The following is a 24,707-nucleotide window of genomic DNA, read 5'->3' on the forward strand; positions in this document are numbered from 1 at the left end:
TAAAATAAACAAGATTAAACCGAAACAGGTAAAATTAAGTTGACAAACTGAACAGAAAGGGACCAACTTGGCTCTATCGTGAAATCTATAAAAATCACACACTGTTTATTAGACTGGGATGGTTTAGAGCAGTAATTCTCAATCCTGGCTGCACAATGGAATCCCCAAGTTATCTTTTAAAAGGTTCAGACCCTGAGCCCCTCTTCAAATATTCTAATTTAACTGATCTGTGGTGAGCTTGGACATAGGTATATTTCAAAAGCTCCCCAGGTGATTCTTACTGGTCGTTACAGTTGAAAGTTGCCATACTGAGAGAGAAGGGTAAGAATCTACTTGAAAATATGCACATTTTTCTTTCTCTTTTCTTCACCTAAACTTTGAAGAACCACCTGAATTAGTATTCTGGGAAGAATGATCTTAACCTCCTTTTTTTTATTTATTTATTTATTTATTTTTTTTATTTTTTTTTAAACATCTTTATTGAAGTATAATTGCCTTACAATGGTGTGTTAGCTTCTGCTTTATAACAAAGTGAATCAGTTATACACATACAATATGTTCCCATATCTCTTCCCTCTTGCATCTCCCTCCCTCCCACCCTCCCCATCCCACCCCTCTAGGTGGTCACAAAGCACCGAGCTGATCTCCCTGTGCTATGTGGCTGCTTCCCACTAGCTATCTATTTTACATTTGGTAGTGTATATATGTCCATGACACTCTCTTACCCTGTCACATCTCACCCCACCCCCTCCTCATATCCTCAAGTCCATTCTCTAGTAGGTCTGTGTCTTTATTCCCGTCTTGCCACTAGGTTCTTCATGGCTTTTTTTTTTTTTTTCCTTAGATTCCGTATATATGTGTTAGCATACTGTATTTGTTTTTCTCTTTCTGACTTACTTCACTCTGTATGACAGACTCTAACTCCATCCACCTCATTACAAATACCTCCATTTCATTTCTTTTTATGGCTGAGTAATATTCCATTGTATATATGTGCCACATCTTCTTTATCCATTCATCTGTCGATGGACATTTAGGTTGCTTCCATGTCCTGCCTATTGTAAATAGAGCTGCAATGAACATTTTGGTACATGACTCTTTTTGAACTATGGTTTTCTCAGGGTATATGCCCAGTAGTGGGATTGCTGGGTCGCATGGTAGTTCTATTTGTAGTTTTTTAAGGAACCTCCATACTGTTCTCCATAGTGGCTGTATCAATTTACATTCCCACCAACAGTGCAAGAGTGTTCCCTTTCCTCCACACCCTCTCCAGCATTTATTGTTTCTAGATTTTTTGATGATGGCCATTCTGATCGGTGTGAGATGATCTCTCATTGTAGTTTTGATTTGCATTTCTCTAATGATTAATGATGTTGAGCATTCTTTCATGTGTCTGTTGGCAATCTGTATATCTTCTTTGGAGAAATGTCTATTTAGGTCTTCTGCCCATTTTTGGATTGGGTTGTTTGTTTTTTTGTTATTGAGCTGCATGAGCTGCTTGTAAATCTTGGAGATTAATCCTTTGTCAGTTGCTTCATTTGCAAATATTTTCTCCCATTCTGAGGGTTGTCTTTTGGTCTTGTTTATGGTTTCCTTTGCTGTGCAAAAGCTTTTAAGTTTCATTAGGTCCCATTTGTTTATTTGTGTTCTTATTTCCATTTCTCTGGGAGCTGGGTCAAAAAGAATCTTGCTGTGATGTATGTCATAGAGTGTTCTGCCTATGTTTTCCTCTAAGAGTTTGATAGTGTCTGGCCTTACATTTAGGTCTTTAATCCATTTTGAGTTTATTTTTGTGCATGGTGTCAGGGAGTGTTCTAATTTCATACTTTTACATGTATCTGTCCAATTTTCGCAGCACCACTTATTGAAGAGGCTGTCTTTTCTCCACTGTATATGCTTGCCTCCTTTATCAAAGATAAGGTGACCATATGTGTGTGGGTTTATCTCTGGGCTTTCTATCCTGTTCCATTGATCTATATTTCTGTTTTTGTGCCAGTACCAAACTGTCTTGATTACTGTAGCTTTGTAATATAGTTTAACCTCCTTTAATAGAAGTTGAGAACTTGATGGACAGCTGAAAGTTATTCCTGCTGTAAAATGATAAAGTAAATTCCTGTGTGGAATTTGAAAGTAAATGTCTTGCACTAGAAAAACAAAAATCAAATGAAAACAGCAACTATCTTTTATGAGCTCCATTATTTGCTGTTTCACAAACATTATCTAATCAAATTTACAAAGCAATCAAATGAGACAGGCATTATTAAATCCATATTATAGATGAGGGAATTGACGATCAGAGGGATTATGACATTTGCCCAGTGTGACCACAACTACTAAACTGCTGGTCATGTCAAATGTGGTTGATGCCAATCCTATGGTCTTTCTGCTGTAGCAAATGCCTCCTAGATAGTTTGCCTTTTCCATAAAACCAAACTTTGAGAACTGAAAATAAAAAAAATAATGGATTCTAAACTGAGCCAAATGACAACAGAGCATTACTATGTATCCTAATTATGTTCTAATTAATTTATACATGTTTTATTTTTCCCTATAACTCCATAAAAGCACAAAATAGACTATAGGAAGTTTGCCATAATATAGTAAAAATGTATTCAGGTCCTCAGATCTACATCAAAACAAAGGATGAAATGTGCATTTTCCATGTTGTATCATAATAGCCTACCTTCTCTGGCTGTCTCACTCCAACCTACTAATTACAATACACCAACCTCTTAATTACAACAGGTTGGAAGAATTTCAATTATTTAAAGGACCCCTCTCTACCAACTATGCTCGTCTCCTTTCAGGCAAAACGAAAAGCAGGAACTATTGTGATTTTATTTTTCCTATATTACAAAAAAGTTAGTAATAAAGAAAAGAAATTCTAATTAAATATTATGATGAGGCTGCAACATTATTGGATACTTTTATCAGACATTGACATGGAAACGACATTTTCAAAAATAGGATTCTCCCAGGCTCCAGAAATACCCCTGTGTTGCAGAGTAGAGGCTGAGTGTTTGCACAATGAATGAGTGAAAGTCTACTTCAGTAGACTTGGAGAGGGAATGGAACAGCAGGGATGGGAAAGAAAGGAAGAGTGGGCTTAGAAGGGCATTGACGATGGAGAATCAGTAAGATGGTGGAGACTGGGAATGAGAAGTACTGGAGTGTGTGGAGTCTCAGCTGACTCCACCAGACTGCAGGCTCCCTGAGGATGGCTAAGAGATATTACAGGTCAAAATATGAAGTGATAGTAATAGAAAATGTTAACAATATCATTTATGAACAAATCATGAAGATAGCTATGAAACAAACATGACAAGGAAAGGGTTTATAGTTGGGTGAAACAAAATCTCTCTTCTGTTGCTTAACCTACATTGATAGTCAGTTAGGAAGAATATTGCTAGGAAGGAATGAGTGGGCTACAAGACAGGGCCTGGAGACCTGAGTCACACATGGATGCAGCTGCCTAACCAAGGGATGGCAGGATGCATCCCACCAAAGTGAGATCACTGAACGCTGCCTGGCCTTAGAGGACTTCAACTAAAACAAAAACAAGGAGCAAAACACCAACCAATTGACCAACAAACAGAAATCAGAAGTGGCTGTAGGTTGGATAAGATCACATTACTTCCTGAATATTCAAGATTCAAGATGTCAGTTGTCCAGAGGGATACATGTATATGCGTGTATATATGTATACATAGATAGACAGATGGGTGAGAGCAAGACACTGTGTGTGTGTGTGTAAAAATTTGTAATAAATAAAAGTTAGAATTCCATATATAATGATAATTTTCCTAATCCTTCTTATCTACCCAGAGTCTCACATTTGTAGAAATTATATTCCTCTTTTAATTTTACATGGTAACCATCTTGGATTCTAGCATAGTGTAAAGTACCAAGTAAGAACTCATTATTTGTTACTACAATTAAACTGACTTGAACTCAAGTTGCAGTGTGTACACAAAGAAGTAAATGTGAATGATAACATTCATGAATTTAACAATAAACAGTTACATAGGCACTAAATGGTCAAAGATTGTTCTATACCCTTTACATATATTAACTAATTTAATCTACACAACAACCTATGAGGTAGATTCTGTTATCACCTTGATTTTGCTGATGAGAAAACTGAGGCACAGAGAGTTTAGCATCTAGCTCAAAGTCACACAGCTAATAAGTAGATAAAAAGAAATATAAACTATACTCCTGACTCATTTCTATAGTCTGTCTACCATTGACAGTCTGCCTACCACTTACTGTGTAGAGACAGGATCCTGGCTTATGCTTTCCAAAATAACCTCTTGGATCATTGAACTTGCAAACATGCTAGTTACTAAACTGAGCAAACACTGTTCAATTTTAAAAATCATCATTTTTCAAAATTAAACAATTGTGATGTATCATCAACTGGTAATCGTGGCTCACTGTAGACAAGTAACTAATTGATTTCATATAGATACATCTCTTTAAGATTCAGTGGTTGTAGCTCATTAATTATTTTATTTGGTTTCTTCCAGTGAAATCATAGAGAATAGGACTTTTTTGCTCAATGAATTAGGTAGCTCTACTAGGAAGCCTTTGTCAAATCATATTTCCTGGCTTTTCCTAAAGAGTCTTGATTTCATAAATCTCCATCATTTTATCCCATAAATTAGCAATCAAGTTGTCCTAGAAATTCAATGTTTCAGGGTCTAAACTCATCATTCAGACAGAAAAAAACAAAACCCTTAGCCCAACCATGTCTTTTGATTAAATATGAAAATATAATTTCCATGGAACTGTAGACCTCACTAGCCCTTAACATGACTGTGATCCAGAGCAAGGTCACGGCCCAGTTTCTTTCAGCACAGAAGGAAACAACCACAAAAAGATTAACAACGCCCAGGGCGAAGTAGGAAAGACAAGATGAGTTGTTCAGGGTGGGAATTAAAATAGCGACCCTTTGGCAGCACAGATTAAAAATGTATTTTTAATGAATGTGTCTGTTTCCAGGCAAATGAAAAAAAAAAAGGTAGGCATTCATCATCCTGTGACTAATGACCATAGCTCACTCTTACAAAATGGCATCCAGGGAGGACATAGACGTCCAGAGAACACACAGATGTCATGTGCCATGTTTATTTGTGTCCCTTTTCTGCTGAGCTGGGGCCTGCCTGCCACTGGCTATACCATTCCCTGGTGTATTTTGCTTACAGCTGCGTTATGATAAGTAGATGGGCTGCTTTTCAGTTATAATTCCTACTTATTTATTTACTATTTATGGTTTCCGTTTAGGACTTTTCAGGCTCTGTTGGTTTAGAAGTCTGTTAGAATAGTCCTGTTTGACTACTGTGCTCCTCAAAATAAAAATATTTTCTTTTAAAAATATATTAATGGAAAATAAGCTGTGAACCTGAGCCAATTTTCATTACACTGAGACATCTTTTTAAAATTTTAATTAGCTCACTTGAGTAATTACGATGTGAATTTCTTTTTCTTAGCATTCTTTTTTCTGTGTGCAATAAGTCAATCAATGACTATATCCCAATATTTAAGAGGGCCTGGTAAAAATAAAAACATGCTCAAAGGTCCAAAGATTAGCCATCCAAAATCTGAAAGGTTGGGTAAAGTCTTGAATTTCCTATTTCCATTTGAAAGATAAAATCAGGTAAAATTTAAATCAAACAGGCTTTCAGCCAGTACCTTCCTTTGTAGAAATGGTAAAACTTGATGGCCTGGAGAGAACAGGATATGGATCTTTAAAGTGTACCCGAAGAGAAAAAGCCGGCAGCAAGGACCCGCTTTCTTTTTTCCATTCCTGATCTCTGTACAATTACCCCTATGGTGTGGTGAGAGGGCAGGAAGGAGTGAGCCAGGCTCTTTAAAAATAATGTCTAAAAGCCTAAGACATGTGGCATTTAGACAAGTTCTTCTGGGCCTTTGAATCCTAAGTCCTTTTGCAAACACTGCTCTAGGGCTTGAGGGTCAGGTGAGGGGAGATGGGAAATGGAGCAAACCAGGCACCAAGCACTCTACTCCACACGCTTGCTCTTTCTTGAAAGACTACAGTCCATGCCTGGTATTCAACTAGTGGCAGTCGCTTGGCCACCAGTGGACCAGAGAAAGAGGAGAAAGGTTACTGTCTTGTTGAAGTTGCAACCCTCCAAACACCGCTGTCAACCTCCCCCCTTCCTCCTGCTCACCACTCCTTCCAGGGTATGGTACTCAGGGCCAAGAGCAGACAGGAGTACGGAGCGCTGTTCATGAGATGGGTCTCACATTCTGCTTGAATCCGTTTAATTTCCTAAGCAGGTAAAGCCCGTCTATCCTTCACGTCTGCAAATGCAGCTCTCTCCTTGTAAAGAGGCAAAGTGAAATTAGCTCAAAACTCTGAAGAAAACCAACTGGTGTTGAACTGTAAAGGAGCCTGGTGCTGTTAGGGGAATGAGAGGCAGCAAAAAGCCATCGCTGGTGGGAGTAGAATGACTCTACCAGAAGATATCGGTTCACACTAGGGTCTCCTCCTAAAGGACTGCTGGGTGAGTTCAGTAATAGCCAGGTTACTGACAGCAGATTGAAAAATTCCATTTGTTGGCAGTAGGCCAGCTGTTAGAGAGTGACTTGAATTAAGCTAAGTGTTACCTTCATTCTGCATCAGTAACATCCACCTTAATTCACTCTAAAGCCGTGCAATTGACAAATACTTTTTCCCTGACCAAACTCTAGCCAGGCTCCTCTGAGTTTACTTCTCTACCGGCCCTCAACCTTGGCCTATAAAACCTGTAGACTCTCAACACAAATGATTTCATCCACCCTGCTCTGCCCCGCCTCTGTCTCTCCTCCCCCATTAAAAGGCTTGAACAAACACTAACATGGTTTCTAACAGTTCAAGGCCACATCTCTAGGATGACCTTAGCCCCCATTAAAGTGCCTGCCTAAGAAAGCTCAAGACTGCCAAAGACTAGGCTGTTCAGCCAACACCTGAAGATAGGCCCCTGTCTCCCAGCCTGTGTGGGAGAGTAGGAGCCTAACTTGGAAAAGCACCAGCTAGCAATCCCAGATGGGTTTCACATGGACCAACCCTCTTTCCATTTTTTTATAAATTTCTACTTCTCTGACCCTGTTCAGGCCCCTGTCACGCCCTTCCATCTCCCTCATTCTTCCTATAAAGTGCCCAGGCATCTCTGCACAAATCTAAGTTGAGTTCCCTTCACCTGGACCTCTTCCCTATTGCAACAGTATTACTGATTAAAATCTGTCCTGACCACTTTAATTAGCATCCAGCTTTGTTTATCTTTCCATTCAACAAATATTTACTGAACACCTAGTATGCATCAAGCACCATGCCAGGCACTGTTAGGTAAAACAGACCTAGAGCCTCACGCATCCATTTCATCACTGCCCTGTGAGCAGTACTGAATACTGACCGTGGTGTGCCTTCAGGAACCATGACCCAGAAAGGCTGTGCCATTCCCTGATGACCCATCTTCTCCCAGAGCCTGAACACCAGGAGGGTTTTGCCTGGCTCATAGAGCAAGAGGTCAGAATGGTTTGGTTCAGCTCTTTCCAAAGGTTTGTGAGTATACAAACCACCTGGGAATTTGGCTGCCAAGAATTCCTCCCATTCCTGTACATGTATGTTCATCCTGGAGTCTCTTGTCCCTCCAGTGATTGTGGCCTGGCCATGTGACTTTTTCAGACTAACAGAATGTAGCAAAGTAAAGTTCTGGGAGCCCAGGAATTAAGAGGTCTTGTAGTTTTCATTTTCACTCTCCTGGGATCCAGCTGCCTTATAAAAAGCTTGGGTTAGATTACTGAATGATGATTGTCCACATGCAGAGAATGAGACGTGTCCAGCCCTCAGGCAGTCCAGCTTCAGCTACCCTCCCACCTAAACACAACTGCATAAGTAATCCCAGCCAGCACTACTGAAGCAAAAGAACTGTCAACCAAGTCACAGAATCATAGGAAATAGTAATGAATACGTTTTGGAGTTGTTTGTTATACCACAATAAAAAATTAAATAGAAACTACTGTTGCGAAAACTTAAAGCATGTGGCATTGTCTCTGGGAGACTGGGTGGTGGTAGGGGCTGGAATCTCACTCTGTTACTCAAGGCTGGAAGAACAGTGAAGAAATTGCTTTTGAGGCCTTGAGAAAGTAATGGTAGAAAGTTTGGCAAAGCTACTGCCTGCTGTAAAGTAGGAGATAGAAAATATGACTAGTGGATTTGGAGATCTGGCTAAGGAGATTGTTCAGGCAGATTATCAATCAAAGTTTTGGTGGTATATGATAAGAAGAAACTATTTCATTTTCATGCAGAATTTTGAGAGAAATGTAGAAAATCTAGGACCCTCTCTCAATTGAGCAAAACATTCTCAAAATGAGAAATGGCCTCAGGGTAAAGATCAAATCAAAGCTGTGGCTGTACGATTCCATGTTGAGACCTCTGAAGGATTAAAAGCGGGGTGGGGGTGGGGTGCCTCTCAAAAGGGCTCCTGAAAAATTCAAGGGTGAGGTTCCGAAGCATCTTGAGTCACAGTCCAAAGTAGAAAAAGACCCACCTGTGAGTTATTTGTGCTGTGGCCTTTTGCTAATAGAGTGGATTATAACTGGATACATAGAAAGTCTACAGAAGTTTTTAAGGGGTTGTTCCATTTTGGACTAAAAAAGGACAGAGATGGTTTAAAATGAAAAGAGGTCTCTGGGGCCTCAGATTTCTACTGGTAGAAAGCCAACCAAGAAAATAAGTCTGAAGCAAACACAGGCTATTTCTTATGAAAAAGAAAAACGCAGAGGGTGGAGCAAAGAGTTTCTGAGAACAGCAGATTAGGAAAGCACCCCCAGGAAGCAGAAGTAGATCCCAGTCTAGAGACATTCCCTGTTCTCCAAGTTCGGAAAACTGGTGATGTGTGCCAGGCTGGCTTTTAAAACTGCTGTGGGATCAATGACTAATTTGTGCTCTCTACTTCCCCCTTTTGAACAGAAGTATCTATTGTAGTTATCTCATCTCTATTTTGTCATTGTATGTTGGGAGTGTGCATTGGGGGGCATGTAACTTGTCTTTTGAGTTCACAGGTTTCCAAATCAAGGGAAGCCCTCATGAGGAGTCCTAACCAGATCCTGACCTGATGCAGATGAAGAGATCCTAGACTTTGAGCCTTTGCCATAAGGGGATACAAGTTTTGGGGGATGAGGAGTGCATTTTGTACGTGGGAGAGAGAGATGGATTGCTGTGGCCAGAGTGCACTGTGGTATATAATTTCCAAAGATGCCTGCCAATAATTCTCCATATGGATGCCGCCCCTCTCATCTTGGATTTGTGACTTGCTTTGACCAATAGAATAGGGTGGAAGCAACTGGGATTCTAGAGCTCAGGTCTTAAGAGGTCTCACAGTTTCTGCTTTTGCCCTTTTAGGATATAACCACAGGTAAAGAATTCAAGCTGCTTTACTGAATGATGATAGATACATACAGAGAGAGAGAAAAGTCCAGCCAGCCACTAGACATTCCAGCCATGTGAGGTAAGATGCTCATATGTGAGGAGTCATCTTGCACCCTCCAGCCCCAGGTAAGTCACCCCAGCCAACACTATTTAGATCAGAGACAAGTTCTCTGACAAATGCTGCCCAGAATCATGAATAAATAAATAATTGTTATTTTTAAAAACCACTAAGTTTTGGGATGATAAATGCTGCAATAAGTACCTGAAGCACCTGCTTCAGCAGAGGTAGAACAGTGCAGAACATAATTAGTAAAATTATCCAATTCTTCTTTAGTATAGCCTTTATGGGTTTTCTGTTTATTTGTACCTATTTTCTAATATCTTTTGACTTTAAAATAGTATAATTGAAGCAAATCAAAGCACCAATGAGGTAATGATTATAGGCTTAATGCCAACACATTTTGTATACAAACAGACAAAATTAATTTTATCCTTGACTCCCCCATAGGACATTTAAGTATAGGCCAATGGTCATATACTTGATAGCTCAGTGCTATCATGGTTATACCAACATAAAGAAAAACATGCTAAAGATTACCAGGATCGGGGTGGTGGTGGTGGTGGTGTGATGAATTGGGCGATTGGGATTGACATGTATACACTGATGTGTATAAAATTGATGACAAATAAGAACCTGCTGTATAAAAAAATAAATAAAATAAAATTCAAAAATTAAAAAAAAAGATTACCAGGATCATCTTCTTATCTCCAGGACATTTCATTCAGAAATCATTTAGATCATTTAGTCAGTTTTCTAAAGGCTGTTCTTATAACTAGTAAATTTCTTTTTCCTCTTCACTCAAATATGACAGAGTCAAGAATATACAGCTATACTGGGAAGTGTGACTCCACTATTAAAAAAGTTGGCTCTGAGCCACAAAGACAAATTAGGACAACAATTAACCAATTAAATGTCTCAGCAAGCAGTTACGGAATTAGAACTGTAAACATGCAGGTTGTGCAAAGCAGAATTCTGGGGTGTGCCATCAGTGGACACCACAAGACACCTCTGAAGTTGTCCGATACAGCAGTGTTGCATAGAGAGACTCTTGTTTGCACAGATGAGATGTGATTTTGCCCTTGAAAGCACGGCATTCTAGTAGAAGCTGAGCAACCTATGATTAACAATGACACATACATATAAATGTAATAATGGACATGAACTATGGGTATAGATAGACTGAAAAAATGAGCTTGAACTTGAGGAGTGGAAGCAAGAATACTGAGTATAAAATGCACATAAGTAAAATCATCACACACATTAGAGGATGCAGCTTACCTGACATGCTGATGGATGACTGTGGTTGAGATCCCAATGGGAAGATACTATGTCAACAGACTTTTTGGCCATGCTGAGTAAATTCATCCAGCCTTGGAAAAGTGATAAGTGAAATGGTGCATTTTCTGAATAGGTAAGGCCGTCAGGAATATTTTCCACCAGGGCAATTCTTAGAAAAGATTTTGAAAAACAAACAAACAAAATCTAGTCAAATTTGAAGCCATAGATCTTTACACATGCATACAGAGACATCTGAAAAATACTCTTTACTCTTTCTGAATGTATATGTTCCTCATAATTTACATTTTTCAACAAAGGCCTTTAACTTTTCCCCTATGCTAATCTACTGTGTTCTGAGAGTTTATGTTCAATTTCTCCTCAGTTAGCACTCATATTTCAGAAAATCATGGTATACGTCCCTAATGTCCAGTGTCAAACTAGCCTTGAGAAAACGTCCAGAGCTTCCTACACAAGCATCTTCCTCTAGTAATAGCTCCAGTTTCTAGTACAATGTTGGACATATATTAGAACTAGTTTAGAAACTAAAATATTATTAGTTTTATTACTACTAGAAAATAAAAATAGTAAACGCTATTACTATTGCTTAAAACCTCTGTTAGTGGGGGCTTCCCTGGTGGCGCAGTGGTTGAGAATCTGCCTGCCAATGCAGGGGACACGGGTTCGAGCCCTGGTCTGGGAAGATCCCACATGCCGCGGAGCAACTGGGTCCGTGAGCCACAACTACTGAGTCTACGCGTCTGGAGCCTGTGCTCCGCAACAAGAGAGGCCACGACAGTGAGAGGCCCGCACACCGCGATGAAGAGTGGCCCCCGCTCACCACAACTAGAGAAAGCCCTCGCACAGAAACGAAGACCCAACACAGCCAAAAATAAATAAATAAATAAATAAAATTTATTTAAAAAAAACAAAAAAAACAAAACCTCTGTTAGTGCTTCCCAGCCTAAGGCATAAAATGATACTAAGAAGGAAATTTAAAAACTGGCCTGTTGCAGGACTTTATTAAAGTTGGAGATAGGGAATATATAAAATCATAGTAATAACCAAGCCCTAAATAAACTACAATCAGCAATATCCTAATAAATGTGTCTTCTCTTTTTATACTTCCTTATTTATTGACAACATATACACTGTGGCTTGCGTTGGTGCTGCAGCTAAGGCTGTGTGGTTTTCACTTCTGAGTTAGCCAGGTGACACATAACATTTTAGTTTTTTTAATTTATTTTTATTTTTAAAATTTTATTTATTTATTTATTTTTATTTTATTTTATTATTATTTTAAAGTTCAATATCTTAGTTCCCTGTTGAGGGAATGAACCTGGGCCCTCAGCAGTGAAAGCTCAGAGTCCTAACCACTAGACTACCAGGGAATTCCCTGACTTTTCTTTTTATAAATTTATTTATTTATTTATTTTTGGATGCATTGGGTCTTTGTTGCTGCATGTGGGCTTTCTCTAGTTGCGACGAGAGGGGGCTACTCTTCATTGTGGTGCGCAGGCTTCTCATTGTGGTGGCTTCTCTTGTTGCAGAGCACGGACTCTAGGCATGCGGGCTTCAGTAGTTGTGGCACGTGGGCTCAGTAATTGCGGCTCACGGGATCCAGAGCACAGGTTCAGTAGTTGTGGCGCATGGGCTTAGTTGCTCCGCGGCATGTGGGATCTTCCTGGACCAGGGCTCGAACCCATGTCCCTTGCATTGGCAGGTGGATTTTTAACCACTGTGCCACCAGGGAAGTCCCGATAACATTTCAATAAAGGAATAAACAGCTTTTCTTCCAGTTTAAGAAATGCAAATTCTCCTGTAACTCTTGACAGGAAACTCCAAACTCTTATGAAGATAGGGTTAGGGTTAGGGTGTAAGCCCTTCTAGAACAGAGATCTTCTTATTCAAAGCTATGCATCCCTAGTGCTGGATACATAATTAGGGCTCAAGAAATACTTGTAGAATGAATTTCAGCTTCTAATACAGAATCCAGAACTTCTCACTAAAACTGTTAACTGTTTATTTTAATGAGACTTGTTCCATTTAGCCAATTTTAGAAACAAAAACAATACTCTTAGTAATATGTTTGTGTATTTGATGAATATCATAGCCAAAATGGGGTTGAGTATATGTCTTAGAGACATTCACAGTTTTAGGGTCCAATCATCCAACTACTACCCACAACTGAATTAAATCTTGTTGAGACCTTGAGCACAGGACAAGCAAGTCATTTACTGTACATAATACAGAAATGACTACGACAAAACTCCCTAGTCCTCTGGAATTTATAATCTAGTGAAAGAGCCAGTCTCATACGTAATGATTTAAATAGGAGGTAGGCTCTAAGAAATGGCAAAACAAGAATAAGAATTAATTAGATGGATAATGCACCATCTAAAGTACCACTGGAGCATGAGCAGTGAGGAAAAAATAATTAGGTTGGGAGCATCTGGAACTGGAGAAAGTGGGACTTGAAATGAATCTTCAAAGATATAATTTTTATGGGTCAGCTGGAAGAGAAAGATATTCTAGGTGTATTTGGATACTTGAGAGTTGGTAGGCCAAGGGAAGTGTGAGGTAAGAGAGTTATGGCAGGAGCTTGCCATGGTGGAGAAGACGGGCAGTGTCTGTAGGGACCACACTGTAGAGGCTGTGAACCAGGAAGAGAAGTTTGGACTTAATTTTGATGCTTTTGAGAGCAACCAAGTACATTTTAGGGGTCTAACTCTGACAGAACACATGTATACTCCTGGAAGGGAGATGACAATCAGTAGAGGGTAGAGGGTCCATTAAAACTGACGAGGAACACGGGAAAGGAGTGAGCATTGAGAGAGATTATCAAGGGGAAAAAAAAGAAGAGAAAATGAGCCCAAAGCCTAATGTGGTGGGAATGCCTACATTTTTCTGGTTGGTAGAGTGTGAAACAGATGAGAAGATTCAGAAGGGACCAAAAGAGAAGCAGGAAGACAAGAGAGGTCCAGGAGAATGCAGTGTTTGGGAAACCAAGGAGAGAGAGGGTCAAAAAGGTGGAGAGAGGGGATTTTTTTAATCTACTGCAAAACCTTTGAAGGCAACAGACAGAGGTTGAAGTTGGATATTTTAATTCTATCCACATTTAAAGTCCAATTATCTATGTAAATAGAAGGTGGACATAGCATGAAGAAATGACCCCAAATAATCAGCAGTTTTAGCCTCTCCTACGACTAAGGAATACGTTTAAAAATCAAACAAAAAAAGAATCCGAACAAACAAAACAAAAATAGAACTAGTTTCAATTTTACACCTCTAGGGTCAGCTAGGGTCTGCAGCCCCTGTCCAGCAGGAAGAAGTTTCAGAAGAAAATACTTCTGGCCCTTGACCCCTTAAGAATAAGGGTGCAGAGTCTCTTAGTGGGGAATGAGACAGGCTGGGACTTGGGACCATTTGCTGCAGTGCTGCAATGCTTGTATCTGGACACACCTCTCCTTGAGCAACAAAATACAAATAAACTATATGGGACTAAAAATAACTGTGTTCATGTGCAGTTGGGGCAAATTCTGGACAAAAGATACAAAGAGACCAAAAAACCCAACTGCCACTTCTGAAGAGCCTGGAGCAGAGCAAAAACAGGGTGTTGGGAGCAAAAGCAGGGTACTGAGCATGCCCCCTGCACTCAACACCACCAGAGGGGTGGGCAAAACACCTAAGCCACCCCTCTGGCCCAATGTCTGGACACACCCCTACCCTCACCCCATATAAGGAACAAGCTCGCCCCCCCCCCTCAGAGAGCAAGTGAGTGAGCAAGGGAACCTGTTGCCTGTTCTTGCTCCCCGCTGCTGCAGCAGGGGCCCAATAAAGCCTTGCCTGAAAAAAAAAAAAGAATTTTCATACCATGGTACGATAACTATTGCTGATATCTCCAAGTATTTATCACTACTTTGAAATTATGGTAGTCATCAGATCTTGTTATTTCATGAATAAGTAGAGCAGAATATACATTACTATATCACAAATTTGTTTTTTTATATTTTTGATAACTTTATTTCAACATTACTGGTTTTCTTTGCAATCCTATGTATTTCAATTTATGCATTTAAAACATTATTCAAGGAAGGAGTCCATTGGCTTCATCAGACTGCCAATAGGGTCTGTGGCACAAAGAAGTTAAGAAGTACTCATCAGATGGATAATATATCTATTCCTTTTTTTTCTACTTCACACGCATTCTCATAAGATTTTTTTCCATTATTGACACCTTAGAAGTAGGTAAGATTATCAAGAGAGATTTTCAAGAGAAGAGAACTGGGTTGAAGCCTAATATGGAAAATATCTAATCACTTCTGGTTGGTAGAGAAAGTGGGGCAGGTGAAGAAGACAGAAGAAAGTACTGGAAAGATTGGAAGAGAAGAAGAAGAGTGAAATTCCCTGGAAGCTAAAGAAGACCAAATTTATCATTACTTGGATTTTTACTAAACAGAAAAGTAAATTAGGAATTTATACTAAAAATAGAGACACCACCAAAGGTCTGGAGACCACACCTATGTTTGGTAATGAATTCTGGGGAAACCCTGCTCACCTCCTCACTTTCCTCCTTTCTCATTTTACCTGGAGATCTTGATTGCTCCTTTTGTAACACAACGCTTGTTTCCTATGCCCTGCTAAAAAAGGCCTTTAGAAATCAGTCTTGAAATGACTTGACTTATTTCTGTGACCTATCATTTTATTTCCTTTAACAAGCAACAGCTAGCTACACTGCAGGGGCCTGATTTAATTAGTATACATGCAGAGCTCATTTCCATGGATAGCAGCCCTTGTTATACTCTTCTTTCTCAAGCAAGGAAAAAAGTAGGCAGAATTCATTAAAATTAACCTTTGGGCAAATTTCTGGAATGCCTGCATGCCTTTTTTCAGTTTTGTTTTTTCTTTTGGATCCAAGATCCAATCAATGTTTACTTGTTGTACTTAGTTGTCATATCTAGGAGAGTTCCCTAGCCTATTCCTGTTTTATTTGTTTACCAAGATGTCAACATTCAGAAGAGCCCAGGTCAATTGCTTTGCTAAATACTCCTGGATTTGATTTGCTTGGTTGTTGCCTCATAATTAGATTTAGGATAAGTATTTTTGGTAGGAACAGTACACAGGTAATGTGTCCTTCAAAGTGCGTCATATGAGGTGTCACATGATAGTCGGTTGTCCCACTACTGGTGATGTTAAGTTTGGTCACTTGGTTAAGGGGGTATGTCAGATTTTTCTATTGAGCAGTACCTTCCTTCCCTCTATAATTAACAAATGATTTGTGCAGACGTATTTTCAGATGGCATGAATATTCCCTAACATTTCACTCACTGATTTGGCTTCTATCCATTTATGATTCTTAACTGAATCTATTTTTATTATACTTATAATTTTCTATCATTTCTTTTATATGTGTTCATTGGTAATATTTTGTAAGGAAAATCTTTTTCTTCTCCCATTATAACTTTTTACATTTTTTAAGATATTATTTTATCAGTATGGATTCTTTTTTTTATTTCAAAATGTTATCATCTACTTTGTGATGCCCAAATTGTTGCATATATTGCCAGTGGAGGCCCCTGAAAGTTGTCTCCTGTGTCCTTTTGATATGTTTCTTTCAGTTTTTGAATACTTTCTTATTTTTTGTCACCAGATGTTTCAATTACATTAACTTCTAAACCAACTTTCAAAGACAACTGCAGGGAACATGATGGCAAGTTTGAGTTGACAACAGCAGATCCCTGTTTGCATAAATCCAGAAAGTTCAGACTAAAGGCTCGTTAATTCCTGGTCTATAATTGTATTAAGTGAAGAACAACTACGCTTTTCTTTATGGAGAGAGGCAGGATAGCAGTAGAAATATTATTATTGTAGCTAGGATCCTTTCTTTGTATATTAAAGTTTAAAAGTACTTTCACAGGGAATATACACATCATCGTCAACAAGAAACACAGTGAAATAGGCATGATCTCAATTTTGGAGGCAAAGAGAGCAAGGCTCCCAGTGGCCAGGTGTCACCCAGATGGATAGAGTGCTACAGAGCAGGGATTTAAATTCAGGTTTGTCTGAGTTCATGTGCATTTCACAACACTAGGTTAGGTCCTGGCCTTATCTGAGAAGGTTCTCCACATACTTTGGGTCTATGGAGGGAACAGGTAGAGTGATGCTGAAGAGCAGAACCTGCTGCACTAGAGGGAAGGTCAGCTTGGATTGAGCTCTGAACTTTGGAGAAGAGGGGAAGGTGCTCCTCACTCTACCCTCCACTCCGTCCATGTCAGCAAGGACATCTACAGTGACAGCAAGACACACTTGTCCTTGCCTCAGTGCTTCCTGATACTGGCCTAGAAAGGAAGAAACCGTCAGAGGAGAAAGGAGCCCAGAGAGGATGAAGACAAAAGAAGTAAGAAAAAGGTACAACTCGATGCATCTACCTTTTGATATTTTACCAATATAAAACAGGAACAAAGAAGTAGGAGTTCATGGATGAAAAGACCATGGCACTGTCCTCAGAGGGCTAAAACACACAGTAGGAAGCCAGATGATTGAAAACAAATAGCTAAAATGCAAAAGTTCTTATGGAAAAACATCTGCATTCAAGGCAGTTATTACCCTCTGACATCTGGCAAAATAGTAATTACACTATTACCATTAATACTTTAACTGAACAATATTTATTGAGTACTTATTTTGTGTCAGGCACTATGTTAAGAAGATTCACTGACTACGTTAATTAATGTTTACAAGAATTCATAGAAGCAGGTACTATAACTATTCCCATTTTAGGGATGAGGAAACTGAGACATAAAGGAGTTTAAGTAATGTGTCCAAGTGCTAGTGAGTGATGCAGCCCAGATTGAAGCCTGGGTAGTATGATTGCTGACTATATCCTCTTAACCACTATGCTCCACTGTCACTTCCAATTTTTAAAGCAAAGAATGCAGGCAGAGGTACAAAATGCAATTTTCTTCCCATATTCTCAATGTATCTTTGATAAATCAGGTGCATAAATACCCTGGGGGATAGACAGAGTCCCTTTCTGTTAGGATTTATCCTCTCACCGTCAGTTTTTCATTTGTGGGTTTTTGGTTTTTTCCATTTGCTTGTCTGTTACTTTACAAAAGAAAATCTTCTTCGACCATAATTTAAAAAAAATTTTATTTTATACGGAAGTATAGTTGATTTACAATATTATGTTAATTTCAGGTGTGCAGCAAAATGATTCACTTACACACATATATATATATCTATTCTTTTTCAAATTCTTTTCCATTTAGGATATTATAGAATATTGAGCAGAGTTCCCTGTGCTATACAGTAGGCCCTTGTTGGTTACCCACTTTAAATACAGTAGTGTAAATATGTTAATCCCAACCTCCTAATGTATCCCTCCCCACCCCAACTTTTCCCTTTGGTAACCATAAGTTTGTTTTCTAAGGCTGTGAGTCTGTTTCTGTTCTGTAAATAGGCTCATTTATATCATTTTTTTAGATTCCACATATAAACAAAATATGATATTTATCTTTCTCTGTCTGACTTACTTCACTTGATATGATAATCTCTAGGTCCATCCATGCTGCTGCAAATGGCATTGTTTCATTCTTTCTTATGTCTGAGTAATATTCCATTGTATATATGTACCGTATCTTCTTTATCCATTCCTCTGTTGATGGACATTTAGGATGCTTCCATGTCCTGGCCACTGTAAATAGTGATGCAATGAACACTGGGGTGAATGCATCTTTTTGAATTATGATGTTCTGTGGATATATGCCCAGGAGTGGGAATGCTAGATCATATGGTACCTCTATTTTTAGTTTTTTAAGGAACTTCTATACTGTTCTCCATAATGGCTGTACCAATTTACATTCCCACGCACAGTGTAGGAGGGTTCCATTTTCTCTACACCCTCTCCAGCATTTATTGTTTGTAGATTTTTTGATGATGGCCATTCTGACCAGTGTGAGGTGATACCTCATTGTAGATTTGATATGAATTTCTCTAGTAATTAGTGATGTTGAGCATCTCTTCATGTGCTTTTTGGCCAGCTGTATGTCTTCTTTGGAGAAATGTCTATTTAGATCTTCTGCACATTTTTTGATTGAGTTGTTTGGGTTTTGTTTGTTATTGAGCTGCATGAGCTCTTTGTATGTTTTGGAGGTTAGTCCCTTGTTGGTTGCTTTGTTTGCAAATATTTCCTCCTATTCTGAGGGTTGCCTTTTAATTTTTTTAATGGTTTCCTTTGCTATGCAAAAGATTTTAAGCTTAATTAGGTCCCATTTGTTTATTTTTGCTTTTATTTTCATTACTATAGGTGGTGGGTTAAAAAAGACCTTGCTTTGATTTATGTCAAAGAGTGTTCTGCCGATGTTTTTCTCTAAGAGTTTTATAGTATATGGCCTTATATTTAGATCTTTAATCCATTTTGAGTTTATTTTTGTGTATGGTGTTAGAGAATATCCTAATTTCATTCTTTTACATGTAGCTGTCCAGTTTTCCCAGCACCACTTATTGAAGAGACTGTCTTTTCTCCATTGTATATATTTGCCTCCTTCATCATAGATTAGTTGACCATAGGTGCATGGGTTTATCTCTGGGCTTTCTATCTTGTTCCATTGATCTATGTTTCTGTTTTTGTGCCAGTACCATATTGTCTTGATTACTGTAGCTCTGTAGTATAGTCTGAAGTCATGGAGTCTGATTCCTCCAGCTCCGTTTTTTTCCCTCAAGACTGCTTTGGCTATTCGGGGTCCTTTGTGTCTCCATACAAATTTTAAGATGATTTGTTCTAGTTCTGTAAAAAACGCCATTGGTAATTTGATAGGGATTGCATTGAATCTGTGCATTGCTTTGGGTAGTATAGTCATTCTCACAATGTTGATTATTCCAATCCAAGAACATGGTATATCTCTCCATCTGCTGGTATCATCTTTAATTTCTTTCATCACTGTCTTATAGTTTTCTGCATACAGGTCTTTTGTCTCCCTAGATAGGTTTATTCCTACGTATTTTATTCTTTTTGTTGCAATGGTAAATGGGAGTGTTTACTTAATTTCTCTTTCAGATATTTCATCATTAGTGTATAGGAATGCAAGAGATTTCTGTGCATTAATTTTGTATTCTGCAACTTTACCAAATTCATTGATTAGCTCTAGTAGTTTTCTGGTGGCATTTTTAGGATTCTCTATGTAGAGTATCACGTCATCTGCAAACAGTGACAGTTTTACTTCTTCTTTTCCATTTGTATTCCTTTTATTTCTTTTTCTTCTCTGATTGCCATGGCTAGGACTTCCAAAACTATGTTGAATAATAGTGGTGAGAGTGGACATCCTTCTCTCGTTCCTGATCTTAGAGGAAATGCTTTCAGTTTTTCACCATTGAGAATGATGGTTGCTGTGGGTTTGTCATATATGGCCTTTATTATGTTGAGGTAGGTTCCCTCTATGCCCACTTTCTGGAGAGTTTTTATCAGAAATGGGTGTTGAATTTTGTCAAAAGCTTTTTCTGCATCTATTGAGATGATCATATGGTTTTTATTCTTCAATTTGTTAGTATGGTGTATCACATTGATTGATTTGCGTATATTGAAGAATCCTTGCATCCCTGGGATAAATCTCACTTGATCGTGGTGTATGATCCTTTTAATGTGTTGTTGGATTCTGTTTGCTAGTATTTTGTTGAGGATTTTTGCATCTATATTCATCAGTGATATTGGTCTGTAATTTTCTTTTTTTGTAGTGTCTTTGTCTGGTTTTGGTATCAGGGTGATGGTGGCCTCATAGAATGAGTTTGGGAGTGTTCCTTTTTCTGCAATTTTTTGGAAGAGTTTGAGAAGGATGGGTGTTAGTTCTTCTCTAAATGTTTGATAGAATTCACCTGTGAAGCCATCTGGTCCTGGACTTTTGTTTGTTGGAAGATTTTTAATCACAGTTTCAATTTCATTCCTTGTGATTGGTCTGTTCATATTTTCTGTTTCTTTCTGGTTCAGTCTTGGAAGGTTATAGCTTTCTAAGCATTTGTCCATTTCTTCCAGGTTGTCCATTTTATTGGCATAGAGTTGCTTGCAGTAGTCTCTTAGGATGCTTCGTATTTCTGCGGTGTCTGTTGTAACTTCTCCTTTTTCATTTCCAATTTTATTGATTTGAGTCCTCTCCCTCTTTTTCTTGATGAGTCTGGCTAATGGCTTATCAATTTTGTTTATCTTCTCAAAGAACTATCTTTTAGTTTTATTGATCTTTGCTATCATTTCCTTCATTTCTTTTCCATTTATTTCTGATCTGATCTTTATGACTTCTTTCCTTCTGCTAACTTTGGGGTTTTTTTGTTCTTCTTCCTATAATTGCTTTAGGTGTAAGGTTAGGTTGTTTATTTGAGATGTTTCTTGTTTCTTAAGGTAGGATTGTATTGCTATAAACTTCCCTCTTAGAACTGCTTTTGCTGCATCCCATAGGTTTTGGATCGTCGTGTTTTCATTGTCATTTGTCTCTAGGTATTTTTTGATTTCCTCTTTGATTTCTTCAGTGATCCCTTGGTTATTTAGTAATGTATTTCTTTGTCTCCATGTGTTTGTGTTCTTTACGTTTTTTTCCCTGTAATTCATTTCTAATCTCATAGAGTTGTGGCCAGAAAAGATGCTTGATATGATTTCAATTTTCTTAAATTTACTGAGGCTTGATTTGTGACTCAAGATGTGATCTATCCTGGAGAATGTTCTGCACGCACTTGAAAAGAAAGTGTAATCTGCTGTTTTTGGATGGAATGTCCTTTAAATATCAATTAAATCTATCTGGTCTATTGTGTCATTTAGCTTCTGTTTCCTTATTTATTTTCATTTTGGATGATCTGTCCATTGGTGTGAGTGAGGTGTTAAAGTCCCCTACTATAATTGTGTTACTGTCGATTTCCTCTTTTATAGCTGTTAGCAGTTGCCTTATGTATTGAGGAGCTCCTATGTTGGGTGCATATATATTTATAATTGTTTTATCTTCTTCTTGGATTGATCCCTTGATCATTATGTAGTGTCCTTCCTTGTCTCTTATAATATTCTTTATTTTAAAGTCTATATTATCTGATATGAGTATTGCTACTCCAGCTTTCTTCTGATTTCCATTTGCATGGAATATCTTTTTCCATCCCCCCACTTTCAGTCTGTAGGTGTCCCTAGGTCTGAACTAGGTCTCTTGTAGACAGCATATATATGGGTCTTGTTTTTGTATCCATTCAGCAAGCCTGTGTCTTTTGGTTGGAGCATTTAATCCATTCACGTTTAAGGTAATTATCGATATGTATGTTCCTATGACCATTTTCTTAATTGTTTTGGGTTTGTTTTTGTAGGTCCTTTTCTTCTCTTATGTCTCCCACTTAGAGAATTTCCTTTAGCATTTGTTGTAAAGCTGGTTTGGTGATGCTGAATTCTCTTAGCTTTTGATTGTCTGTAAAGCTTTTGATTTCTCCATCGAATCTGAATGAGATCCTTGCCGGGTAGAGTAATCCTCATTGTAGGTTCTTCCCTTTCATCACTTTAAGTATATCATGCCACTTCCTTCTGGCTTGTAGAGTTTCTGCTGAGAAATCAGCTGTTAACCTTATGGGAGTTCCCTTGTATGTTATTTGTCATTTTTCTCTTGCTGCTTTCAATAATTCTTCTTTGTCTTTAATTTTTGCCAATTTGATTAGTATGTGTCTCGGCATGTTCCTCCTTGGGTTTATCCTGTATGGGACTTGCTGTGCTTCCTGGACTTGGGTGGCTACTTCCTTTCCCATGTTAGGGATGTTTTTGACTATAACCTCTTCAAATATTTTCTCTGGTCCTTTCTCTCTCTCTTCTCCTTCTGGGACCCATATAATGCGAATGTTGTTGCATTTAATGTTGTCCCAGGGGTCTCTTAAGCTGTCTTCATTTCTTTTCATTCTTTTTTCTTTATTCTGTTCCACAGCAGTGAATTCCACCATTCTGTCTTCCAGGTCACTTATCCATTCTTCTGCCTCAGTTATTCTGCTATTGATTCCTTCTAGTATATTTTTCATTTCACTTATTGTATTGTTCATCTCTGTTTGTTTGTTCTTTAATTCTTCTAGGTCTTTGTTAAACATTTCTTGCATGTTCTCGATCTTTGCCTCCATTCTTTTTCCGAGGTCCTGGATCCTCTTCACTATCATTATTCTGAATTCTTTTTCTGGAAGGTTGCCTATCTCCACTTCATTGAGTTGTTTTTCCGGGGTTTTATCTTGTTCCTTCATCTGGTACATAGCCTTCTGCCTTTTCATCTTGTCTATCTTTCTGTGAATGTGGTTTTTGTTCCACAGCCTGCAGGATTGTAGTTCTTCTTGCTTCTGCCGTCTGCCCTCTGGTGGATGAGGCTATCTAAGAGGCTTGTGCAAGTTTCCTGATGGGAGGGACTGGTGGTGGGTAGCGCCCTTAGGTAGATTTATTCCTAGGTTATTTATTGTTTTTGATGTGAGGTTAAATGGGATTGTTTCCTTAATTTCTCTTTCTAATCTTTCGTTGTTAGTGTACAGAAATGCAACAGATTTCTGTGTATTGATTTTGTATCTTGCAACTTTACCAAATTCATTGATGAGCTCTAATAGTTTCTGGTAGCATTTTTTGGAGTTTCTATGTCTAGTATCATGTCATCTGCAAACAGTGACAGTTTTACTTCTTTTTAAATTTGGAATTCCTTTTATTTCTTTTCTTCTCTGATTGCTGTGGCTAGGACTTCTAAAACTATGTTGAATAAAAGTGGTGAGAGTGGATATCATTGTCTTGTTCCTGATCTTAGAGAAAATGCTTTGAGCTTTCCACAGTTGAGTATGATGTTAGCTGTAGGTTTGTCATATATGGCCTTTATTATGTTGATGTATGTATGTTCCCTCTATGCCCGCTTTCTGAAGAGTGTTTATCATAAATGGGTTTTGAATTTTGTTGAAAACTTTTTTTCTGCATCTATTGAGATGATCATATGGTTTTTATTCTTCATCTTGTTAATGTGATGTATCACACTGATTGATTTGCAGAAATTGAAAACTCCTTGCATCCCTGAGATATAATCCCACTTGATCATGGTGTATGATCCTTTTGATGTATTGTTGGACTTGGTTTGCTAGTATTTTGTTGAGGATTTTTGCTTATCAGTGATATTGGCCTGTAATTTTCTTTTTTTGTGGTATCTTTGACTGGTTTTGGTATCAGGGTGATGGTGGCCTCATAGAATTAGTTTGAGAGTGTTCCTTCCTCTGCAATTTTTTAGAATAGGTTCAGAAGGATAGGTGTTAACTCTAAGTGTTTGATAGAATTCCCCTGTGAAGCCATCTGGTCCTGGACTTTTGTTTGTTGGGAGTATTTTAATCACAGATTCAATTTTATTTCTTGTGAGTGGTTTGTTCATATTTTCTATTTCTTCCTGGTTCAGTCTTGGGAGATTGTATCCTTCTAAGAATTTGTCCATTTCTTCTAGGTTGTCCATTTTATTGGCGTTGCTTACAGTAGTCCCTTGTGATCCTTTGTATTTCTGTGGTGTCCACTGTAACTTCTTCTTTTATATTTCTAATTTTATTGATATGAGTCCTCTCCCTTTTTCTTCTTGATGAGTCTGGCTAAAGATTTAGCAATTTTGTTAACTTTTCAAAGAACCAGCTTTTAGTTTCATTGATCTTTTCTATTTTTTTCTTCATCTCTATTTCATTTATTTCTGCTCTGATCTTTATGGTTTCTTTCCTTCTACTAACTTTGGGTTTTGTTTGTTCTTCCTCTAGTTGCCTTAGGTGTAAGTTTAGATTGTTTATTTGAGATCTTTCTTGTTTCCTGAGGTAAGACTGTAGTGCTATCAACTTCCCTTTCATAACTGCTTTTGCTGTGTCCCATAGGTTTTGGATCATTGTGCTTTCATTTTCATTTGTCTCTAGGTATGTTTTTATTTCCTCTTTGATTTCTTTAGTGAT

At 38.2% G+C, this 24,707-nt stretch overlaps 1 protein-coding gene across 1 annotated transcript in view; it reads right to left on the minus strand.

Moving 5' to 3' along the window:
- PLD5 (phospholipase D family member 5) overlaps nucleotides 1-24,707 on the minus strand; it is a 474,233-nt gene that overhangs the window by 196,678 nt on the left and 252,848 nt on the right. The window contains exon 3 of the mRNA XM_068538505.1: nucleotides 10,776-10,944. Within this exon, the coding sequence (XP_068394606.1) occupies nucleotides 10,776-10,944 (169 nt within the window). The remainder of the gene's footprint in view (nucleotides 1-10,775; nucleotides 10,945-24,707) is intronic.

This window comes from Eschrichtius robustus, chromosome 3 (genome assembly GCF_028021215.1).
Source record: "Eschrichtius robustus isolate mEscRob2 chromosome 3, mEscRob2.pri, whole genome shotgun sequence".
Classification (NCBI taxonomy): domain Eukaryota; kingdom Metazoa; phylum Chordata; class Mammalia; order Artiodactyla; family Eschrichtiidae; genus Eschrichtius; species Eschrichtius robustus.